The 11,320-nt window shown below is 38.3% G+C and overlaps 1 protein-coding gene across 1 annotated transcript; it reads right to left on the bottom strand.

The window, feature by feature from the left end:
• Positions 1-211: 211 nt before the first annotated feature.
• On the bottom strand, positions 212-11,213 carry LOC113039841 (gastrula zinc finger protein XlCGF7.1-like). Its single transcript, XM_026197954.1, has 3 exons — positions 11,144-11,213; positions 10,469-10,619; positions 212-1,326 (listed from the first exon to the last, which is right to left on the bottom strand). Exons 2-3 carry the CDS (start codon positions 10,551-10,553, stop codon positions 536-538), a joined length of 876 nt encoding a protein of 291 aa, XP_026053739.1. The 5' UTR covers positions 10,554-10,619; positions 11,144-11,213; the 3' UTR covers positions 212-535.
• Positions 11,214-11,320: the final 107 nt, after the last annotated feature.

Here is an 11,320-nt window from a genome sequence, read left to right as displayed (position 1 = left end):
CCAAAAATGTCATTAATTACTCACCCTCATGTCGTTCCAAACCCGTAAGACCTCTGTTCATCTTCGGAACAAAGTTTAAGATATTTTAGATTAGATTTAGAGAGCTTTCTGTCCCTCCATTGAAAATGTAGTCCATTTACATTACATTTAATAATTTAGCAGACGTTTTTATCCAAAGCGACTTACAAATGAGAACAATAGAAGCAGTCAGGTCAACAAGAGAACAACAACAGTATACAAGTGCCATGACAAGTCGCAGTTAGTCTAGTACAGAACACATAGCCAGGTTCCATGTGACATCAGAGGGAGTGAGAAAGAAAATACAGAAATAGCATGTTTTTGCTTCCACTCAAAAATGGTAATTCTCAGAGTGATATAATAAATGATCTATGGGGTATTCTGGGCTGAATAACACACATTTTGGGGATGCCTGTTATATTGCATCTAGTAAAAAAGGGGCATAATAGGTAACAGTAAATTTACCATCACAGAAAATGGAAGATAATGACCAAAATGCATCATTTTCTACATTATATTACTTTTTTAATAGAAAACAGTGTGCTACTGATGGAATTGCAACTGACATTTCAGGTCCATCTGGTTTGTGAACTATGTGAACTCTTTTGTGCATTGTAAGATTTACTTTACTTCTGAAGCCCTTTCCACACTTATCACATTTGAACATGTTTTCTCCAGTGTGGACTCTCAAATGGGTGTTCAATGTTGCTTTATATCTGAAGCTCTTTCCACACTGACAACATACAAACAGATTTTCTACAGTGTGGTCTCTCAAATGCGTGTTCAATATTGCTTCATGTCTAAAACTCTTTCCACACTGTGGACATATGTAGGGCTTCTCTCCACAGTAATATCTGATGTGTTTATTAAGTATTTTTCTTTGATAGAAACCTTTTCCACATTGAGAGCAGGTGAAAGCTCTCTCTGCACTGTGAAAACTCATGTGGTCTTTAAGGTGACCCCTATTATAGAAACTTTTTCCACATTCTTGGCAGGAGAACTGCTTTTCTCCGGTGTGAATCATCATGTGCCTAATAAGGCTTCCTTTGGCAGTGAAACTCCTTCCACACTGTTTGCATGTAAAAGGCTTCTCTCCTTTGTGAATTCTCATATGGACATCAAGGTTTGTATGGCTAGAGAAAAACTTTCCACACTGAATGCAGGAGCGACTTCCATTTTGTGTGGATGTCTTTTCGGTCAGTGAGCAACCAGAAGTTTTTTCTCCAGTTCTGAAATCCAAATTTTCATACAGATTTTGTTCTTCCTTTTTATTAAATTCTTGACACTCCTCTTTCAGCGGCATCAGGTCTAGGGTTAAAACAGAAAATTTAAAGTTAGTTTTAACAAAAAAACAACAGACATCAAATCACGGTCGGGACACACCAAGCTATTGGTCAACGTCAGGCCGTCAGTGAGCATCTGTGTAAGACCTTCATTCATATTTGGAACATAAATTAAGATATTTTCGATGGAATCTGGAGCTGTCTAACCCTGCATAGACAGCAATGCAACTGAAATGTTCCTAAGTCCAGAAACGTAGCAAGGAAAATGTGACAACAGTGGTTCATCCACAATTATTCGTAGCTACAAGAATCTCACATATATAAGAATATTAAACGACACAAGAGTAATGACATATTACACAATTTTCTTACCCTTTAAGTTATCAACATAACTGATATTCAAAATAGTTAGCAAATGCTGCTTTGTATATCAGTGTTTCAGTTTCTCCTTTTGAATGATAAATAAGTACTATTAAAAGCTGCTGATAAAGAGAGCTATGTAGTCTGAGTGCTGTGTTCAAGTACAACTTTTTATTTCAGTTGCTGCCGACAAGGCTGCTTCCGTTGCTGCTAATTCATTGAAATCGGTTTGGTGTTTCCTGCCCCTTAGATAAGTTTGGTTGTAAACATTTTTTGGCCTAGCCACCACCTACCCAAACTATGGTTTGTCGTGGTGGATCTTAGGGAAACTTACTTTCTCATTTAGACTGTAGAAGACCACAGGAATTTCCTCATGTTGACTTTTGTGAGCATAGTGTACCAGTTTTGAGAACTTCCATTCTGCCTGGCAGTAGCACCTTATATGTTCACAAAGTGCATGGATGCAATTCTGGCTCTATTCACACTGCAAAGCTGAATGCATTGATTTGTTTTTATTTGACAATACATGATTTTTTGTCTCGTTATCTAACAGATATCGTTATCGTTATGTAACATCGCATATCTGTGTTTACATTAAAGGAAGGGTTAACTTTCAAATTGAATTTTGATATGTTTTAGCTTACCTCAAGGGCATCCAAGATGTAGTGTCTTTGTTTCAGCAGTAGTTTCCATTTTGATATTTTTTAGGTCAAACTGTACTTATCTGTGGCACATATAGGGCAGGTCTATGGTCACCACCTCAAAGAGCATGCACAGAGGAGTTCAAATAAACAATTCCCTATCGTAAGTAAACACTGATGACCCTTAGACATGAAACGAGCGGTTTGTGTAGGAAAACATCAGTATTTAAATCTCTATAGTTTTTACCTCTTGTACACAACCACGTCCAACTGATCTGAGGGCACGCATGTTTCTTGTTGTCATGTGACGTGCGCACGTGCTGTGGCTTAGTCTGTGCCAGCGCAGAAAGCACCAGAAGTGATCTCTCACATCACTCATTGTTTACACTTACTGTCTATGGTTTACACAGAGATTTCTGAAGTGTTAACTTTCACTGTGAAGATCTAAACATATTTAGATGTACAGGGAATTGCAATGGAAGATGATTTCAATATATCAACAGACAACGTTGAATTTTTTCACAACCATATTTATTTGAACCAGAATACACAGATCAAGTACTCGGGAGCGATCCGCTGCAGCAGCACGTCTTCAAGCCTCAGAGAGACAGAGATCTCTTCAAAATTGGTGGTGTTTTAGTAGCAAGTGTTGTGAGATGCCAACAGAAGTGGAGAGCTTTTGTTGTCACGAATGGAAGAACTACAAGACGATGATGAGCACATTGACAGTATCGCATCACACACCTGCCTGACTGAAGATCCTGACTTTTCTTCACTGTTGAGACGCAGCGTTTTGCACGTTCTGTTTTGTTTACCACGTATAAACTGGAGATGAAGTCCAATGCCAGAGGGACCCAATGGCACGCTTTCAATAGAGTGAGTAATGTGTTGTATTTTATTATAATCGCAACAATTATAGGTTGTATTATAAACAAATTAATTAATTATCATTACTGCATTATATTTCAGACAGTGCAGATTGGTGGTGTATCGTGTGGTAAACCGTAAACAATGAGTGATAAACACGCTTGAGAGATCACTTCCGATGCTTTCCGCGCTTGCGCAAACTAAGCCAAGGCCCGCGCACACATCACACACCAGGAAGCACGCGCGCCCTCAGATCAGTTGGATGTGGTTGTGTACAAGAAGTAAAAACGATATAAATACTGTTCGTTTTCTCACACAGACCAATTGTTTTTTGTCTTAGACCATCAATGTATACTTGCGATAGGGATTTGTTTCATTTGGACTCCTCTGTGCATGCTCTTTGAGGTGGTGCAAAGACCTTCATTATATGAGTCACAGACAAGAACGGTTTGACCTAAAAATATCAAAATGGGAACTACTACGGAAACAAAGACACCTACATCTTGGATGCCCTTGAGGTAAGCTAAAAGATACCAAAATTTAATTTGAAAGTGAACTATCGCTTTGATCCTGATCCCCAAACCTATTCTATTTATGATGACATGGTTGACCCTGAAGCAAGTAATGAAGCTATCGGTAAATGTAAGCCGTTGTAAAGCTTCAGTTCAGTTGTAAAGCTGAAAGTGCATCATAAATACAGTTATTGGGCCTCATTCATTAAAGGCTGAGCAGAGCAAATTTGTGTGTAAATCATTTGTTTGTTTTTAGCTAACTTCTAGAAAAACGGTTTAGCTTTGATTAAAACACAGCGCTTGTCATTGTCACTTTTTACCCAGCCATCCAATCAATGACCAGATCCTACTTGGACAACAACTGAACAACAAGAGAGAAGTAAAAATATTACTGGCTGCTGTTTTTGACGGTAAATGTTGATACGTGGAAATGTTTTCTGTAATTTGCCACAGAATGAGTGATTACATGAGACATTTCAGTAAGTTGTACTGAAGGATCTGTTATAAAATAGCCTACCTTTGGATGTTAATTCATGTTCATTTTGTACTAGACAAAGATATAATGGGTTCACTTGGCACTTGAACTGACCCTGATAGCACATGTACATCTCGGTGGCATCTCTGTTTTAACAAATTAAACCTGTCTTCCTTTAAGTCCAATTGTTACCAAAGAATTATTTTTTGGGGTAATCTTGATATAAACAGATTAATCACAATCAATTCAATAAAGGATGTGCAAACCCTAATACTTCTGATGATCAAAGCATGTATTACTCAGCATATATTCTGCAAGAAACATTGTTAAACCTTACAGCCCAATAAGCACTACAAACTACACTCCAAATACCATCAAGTCCACAACAAAACAATAGTCCAAAAATGATATTATAATCCCCATCAAAGGAAGGAGTAAAAGAGGACAAAAAACTGGTTCAGTCTCACCCACGTTCTCTTCTTAAGGATCTCTAGACCCCACCTGCAAGGTTTCAGGAAAAGGGAAAAATGATCCACAAACAATCGCATTCCGAGAAAACATCCTTGTTCCTTGAGATTTAGGCCTCAATTCCTCAATCCAAGTATTCCTCCAAACACTGTCCCGATGTATCTTACAACCATTGGCGCTGGCCCTCGTCAGAGCAAGCCGCTTTCCAGCCTGTTTGTTTGCCCGCCTTTCCAAGCTCCTCTCCCTTACTCCATGTGCCATCACCCCTTTTAACTCAGACAGCTCCATCAGGCCAAAGAAGATGCTTATGTGAAGGGGGACAATGTCTTGTATAAACAGGCTAAATACACATTGGAAAAGGAGATCAAAGTGGCAAAGAGGAACTATTCTGAAAAAATAAGGACTCAGTTCACTTCCAACGACTCCGCATCAGTGTGGAAAAGTCTAAAGAAGATCACCAATTACAAGACACCACCCCCCAGCACTGTGGAGAATCAACGACTGGCAGACGATCTGAACGAGTTTTACTGCAGGTTTGAAAGAACACCCATCACCTGCCCTGAACGCCTCCCCACACAACCATTCACACCCTTCACAACTCCTGCAACCAGCCCCAAATGCCTCTCCAAACAACCGTTCACACCATTAACAGCTCCTGCAACCCATCCTGAACACCTCTCCAATCAAGCACTCTCACCATTCACACCTCCTGCATCCCCCCTCTCAGATGGGGCACCTGCAATTCAGATCAGTGAGGATGCGGTGCGCCAGGTCTTCCGGAAGCAGAAAAGGAAAAAAAGCACCAGGCCCAGATTGTGTTACACCAGCCTGTCTGAAATCCTGTGCTGACCAGCTGGCCCCCATCTTCACACAGATCTTCAACAGATCGCTGGAGCTGTGCGAAGTCCCTTCATGCTTCAAACGTTCCACCATCATCCCCATCCCTAAGAAACCCAAAATTACAGGACTAAATGACTACAGGCCTGTGGCTCTAATGTCTGTAGTCATGAAGTCATTTGAAAAACTGGTGCTGGGCCACCTGAAGGACATCACTGGGCCCTTGCTGGATCCTCTTCAGTTTGCCTACAGAGCAAACAGGTCTGTGGACGATGCAGTAAACATTGGACTGCATTATGTTCTGCAACACCTAGACAGATCGGGGACTTATGTGAGGATCCTGTTTGTGGACTTCAGCTCGGCCTTCAACACGATCATCCCAAACCTCCTCCTGCCCAAACTAAATCAGCTCTCCGTGCCCACCTCCGTATGTCAGTGGATCAACAGCTTCCTGACAGACAGGCAGCAGCTAGTGAGGCTGGGAAAATACACATCCAGCACCCGTACAATCAGCACCGGCGCTCCCCAGGGCTGTGTTCTCTCCCCACTGCTCTTCTCCCTGTACACTAACGATTGCACATCTAAGGACCCCTCTGTCAAGCTCCTGAAGTTTGCAGACGACACCACACTCATCGGCCTCATTCAGGACGGTGACGAGTCTGCTTACAGACAGGAGGTAAAAGAGCTGGCTGTCTGGTGCACTCTCAACAACCTGGAGCTTAACACGCTCAAAACAGTGGAGATGATCGTGGACTTCAGGAGAGACCCCTCTGCACTCCCCCCACTCACCATCATGAACAGCACTGTGACTGCAGTGGAGTCATTCTGATTCCTGGGCACCACCATCTCTCAGGACCTGAAGTGGGACATTCACATTGACTCCATTGTGAAAAAGGCCCAGCAGAGGTTGTACTACCTTCGCCAGCTGAGGAAGTTTAACTTGCCACAGGAGCTGCTGAAACAGTTCTACTCCACCATCATTGAATCCATCCTCTGCACTTCAGTAACTGTCTGGTTTAGCTCAGCTTCTAAATCTGACCTCAGAAGACTACAGAGGGTAGTCCAGACTGCTGAGCGAATCATTGGTACAACCCTCCCTTCTATTCAAGAACTGTACTTATCCAGAGTGAGAAAAAGGGCTGTCAAAATCACTTTGGACCCCTCACATCCAGCACACTCCCTCTTTGAACTGTTGCCATCTGGTCGACGCTACAGAGCACTGAGCTCCAGAACAACCAGACACAGGACCAGTTTCTTCCCTCAGGCAATCCATCTTATGAACAGCTGATAATAACTGTGAACACACTACACTTTATATTTATATACACATACACTTTATTTATCTAACACACATACTTAGTATACACTTAAATTTTGCACATAATATATATGTACATACATAACTGCATTTTATAATATACCTGCCTACAATTGTCATTTGTATATTGTCATTCACTATCTACTTATTTGTATTTTTTATTCTTTTATTATGTGTTTTATGTTCTGTCGCTGTCATTCTGTTGTATTGCGGAGCTTCTGTCACGAAAACAAATTCCTCGTATGTGTAAACATACCTGGCAATAAAGCTCATTCTGATTCTGATTCTGATTCTGATTCTTCAAAAAACCCAAAATGGCCATCCCCTTTCTTCCTTCAACCGGGCCTTTTAGAATAAAAGTCCCTCATATTCCAACTCAATATATCCTCTTTTCCCATCCAAAAAACAAATAATATAAACATGAAAATAACCTTAACAAAACAAAACAATTATCACTGCATTATTAGAAATGTTTAAATTGATTTAAACATCTGAAATTAACCTTATTCCTTTATTTTGTGGCGGTGTCACAATGTTAAACGTACCTATTAAGCTCACATACCCATTGAGCACACTTACATTTCAGAGATCAAGTCATAAAAAGACAAAATAATTTATTATTCTACTTGATATCCTAACTTATTGATGTGTGTTACTATATACTTCCTTTAATTTTCAATGCATAATCTAAAAATTGCACATTTTTTAAAAATGGCCGCCAAACAGTGTGAACACATGGAGAACCATTATATCAGCGTGCAATGATCAGATTGACTTGAAATTAAAGGAGGAGCACTTGTTCTAGTACACCCCCAAAACACAATCAAGAGCATATTAGGACCAAACTGTGCTTAATTATGTGCTTTATTATGTATTTTTCTGTTAGAGATTAATATTTTATTTGAACATAACTTTTTGTACAGAAAACAATATCTTGTGCAGTAAAAATGTCTGAATGTAGAGTTTAATAAGTACGTTTAACCCTATTTTAATGTCTGCATTTACAAGACATTTTTTAGGTTGTTTGATCAACTGCAATACTTCTATTAGATGTTTCCCTTTAGATATTAAATAGATATTTATTAGATGTTCCCCTTTAGATATTAAATATACATCTATTAGATGTTCCCCTTTAGATATTAAATATACATCTATTAAATGTCTTTAAGACATGTTTATGATTTACAGTGCATGTAAAACTTACATCTTTCAGACATCTGCCAGATGTTTGTAGACAGCAGATGCAATAAAAATGTCAAATATCTTAATGGAGCACTTTAACATCTCTCAACAAACTTGTTATATTTGTAGATCTAATCACTTTTTTCAGATGTTGTTAATTTGACAGAAGTTGTCTCAGACTGGTGCTAATGTTATTAAAAGATAAATTTACATCTGTATCCCAACTCAAACTCTGTACTTTACTGTCAAATATATTATTTTTTCAGATGAGTTCAATGAGATCCAACCTGTTTGTTTTGTTTAAAGCACTGAATGCATGGGGTGTGAAATCTCGGTGCTCTATGGTTGTATGGGATAGTGTATATTTAAGAACTAGAACTCCAAGCCACTCAAATTGTATAGTGAACAGTTAAAAAGCCTTTATTTATTTTATTGTGATGCACTGGCTTTAAACGTTAAAACTATTTCTGGTTTGTTTTGTTTATTCTTCAGGGTCTTGTTTCGTGCTTATACAGACAAAAAGAAAAAAGTTAATTATGCACAGTTTATAAGTAATTCTTAATGTTACATAAAAAATACTTTGTTTAGGCCACTTTCATATTATCTTTCCTAATTCAATCTGTGATTATAATGAATGCCCGACTCAAAGTAGGATCTTCTCAGCTGCATTTAAAGGGCGCAATATGTAATTTTTCTGCTTTAAAAATAGCAGAAATCACTATATCTATGTTATATATATTTTTTAGTTGTGTACTTACATCATCCCGACAGTTTCCACAAACTTTCAAATCCGGAGAAAATTTAGTTTAATTAGAAGACACGGCACGTTTCTTTATTTCCGTTTTGTCGCCCGTCTATGGCGTCATATAAACTTTGACCCCTCTAGTTTATCTAACTTCCTGCGGAACTTCCAAATACAAAGGTGAACAGAAATAAAGACGAGACGAAGAAGAAAAAGTAGTAGCCTTTATCGAGACTATTATATTTTATATTTATATTGTTTATATTTATATTTAAACCTCAATCAATAACTTAGTTATGGATCATGATTATGCTTTGCCTGCACGTTCTGTGAAACGCAAACGCACGGGTGAAATAAATGACCCGAGATGGTTTTGGGACAAGATAAGCAACAAGACACGGGTAAATATTGGAGTTGCATTTCCAAGATAGAGAGAGCTTCGTGACAAGCTGAAACTACAGAGAGATGCCGAACTCGCTTGCATTCTGATAAACAGGTATGCATCCATTCAGCTAACGTAACTGTATCTATCCGTATATTTTGTGAAACGATGATGTCTTGTGTAAAACGCAGACGGACTAGCTCTCATGTAAATCTACATTTGTTCTATATCTAGCTGGGTGAAGTAGCTTCAAATGCAGTTCTCTAACTTGTTCGATATCATTGTATAACGTAATTATAATTATTAACGAAAGGCGACCGTGTTTTTTAACATATATTACTAGCTAGATGGAATATTGATTTGATAGGGGTCTCATAATTCATATAGACGGTTTCATCGGGCGCACGCGTCTGGACTTAAGTTAACTTCCGGTCTGTGTTGTGTATATCGGTCTGGCTGCAGTGCCTTCTACAAACGCAGTTAAAGCCAAGGTGATGAGTAGACTGAAGTTGGGCTCAGATGGTTGTGCTGCGGGATGTGTTTCCCATACATTTATTTATTTTTGGAGACTTGCCACAATTTTAAAACTGATCTTCATTGAATAAACATGAGTAACGTTACTTTCTGCACGTTTAATAATAATAATTCCTTACATTTATATGTTTAAATATCAAAGCGAGGCACAGGTATTTTTATATCGCTGTATTTCTGAAGGAAGACTTGCATGTTATATGCCTGATAGCAGTGTATGAGCGTACCAGCTCTGCTTCGTTTACAGCTGTTACTGGGGAAACCTCTATTTCTCGCGCTTTATGTCTATGCTTTAAAACATCTACTGTTGGCAAATAATGAATTTGCATTTTCATTAAGTCCGCCTGATCCACGCAGCAAACATTTTGTTTGTTATCAAAAAATATCTACTCTAGAGGGACTTGGCTGTTGTTATTGATTCTATTTGGAAGTCTACCGAAGGTTAAGTTAGGTCCGCAAAAGCGCTCATGCGCAGTAACGTTTGTTTATGTTGTTGCCGTTGAAACAGTCTCTCCGTTCGAAAAGATGTGATTGTCAAAATACTAAGTTAAAATGAGTGAGGAATGACAGGGAGCGACAGAGCGCGTGATCCAATGAACAACAACACCCATGAGCCTTGCGCTCTTTCCCGACGTCATCAAAGTACGTCTTATGTTATTATTTTGATTGAGTGACCCCTGGTGGCCAAAAATTCCATATTGTAAGTTTAAAGCCAGAGTTTGCTGTCTGTCAAATAAAACCACTTTAATAATAAACACTCATATGATATTCTTCAAAAATACTCATTTCTGTAGAGACTGACATACTTTATTAAAGATCAAAAGGGATTAAGTTTTAAGAATGGAATCAAACCTGTTTGTTCCTCAGTATCTTCTTGTTTCAGACTCAATGTTTCTTCAATCTTCACTTCTTCAGTCTCCTCTTTAATAAAGGCCATCTTTATAACCGTGTGTCATGAATCTCAGCTGTTTCACCAGTGTTTGTTTCTCTGTGTGTGGACAATCTGTTTAAGATGAGAATAATTAACAGAAAGAATAATAAACCCAAACTAACTCTCAGCTGAACAGTTTCAGTCAGTCACTAGTAAAAGAGAGAGAGTTATTCACCTTAAGCCAAGAAACAGCAATACTAACGTTACAGATTAATACAAGAATTAAGAAATCACAGACACTTCATATTTGTCTTTTATATTTGGTAGTCTATTTAATAATTTGTGTTAAATTTAATAGTTGGTTAGTAGAAGTTGTCATTACACCACATTTGTGTTTGTTGTTATCGTTGAATTTAACACTTTTTCTTGACACCGCGAATAACTGAATCATTTCAATAAAAAGTCACTCTTATAGTTTCTCCATCATTTGTTTTAGCGTCTTTATTATAAACGGAGTCTTTCACTGATTCATCTGAGCTTTACTCACACGATAATGTCAGACAGAGCAGAGCTGCATTCATTAATAGCAACTTTACATTGTCTGTAAATCTATAACAGCTTATATGTAATTATTTTAAATGTTTAAAATCACAAACCTTTGCTGATTTGACTCACAGACGCAGGAGCGCGGCGCAGACTTATGACGTCACACCATCAAGCCAAAATATAAGTCCCGTTCAATTTAACAGATAATGAAACGTATGTATTCAGAGTTTTATTCTTTTTGAAATATATGTTTAAACAAATCATGAGTAATTGTGTGAGATTCAAGG

Source organism: Carassius auratus, chromosome 22 (genome assembly GCF_003368295.1).
Source record: "Carassius auratus strain Wakin chromosome 22, ASM336829v1, whole genome shotgun sequence".
Taxonomy (NCBI): Eukaryota; Metazoa; Chordata; class Actinopteri; order Cypriniformes; family Cyprinidae; genus Carassius; species Carassius auratus.
The sequence above is the reverse complement of the archived record's forward strand: the minus strand, read 5'-3'. Positions and strand labels throughout refer to the sequence as shown.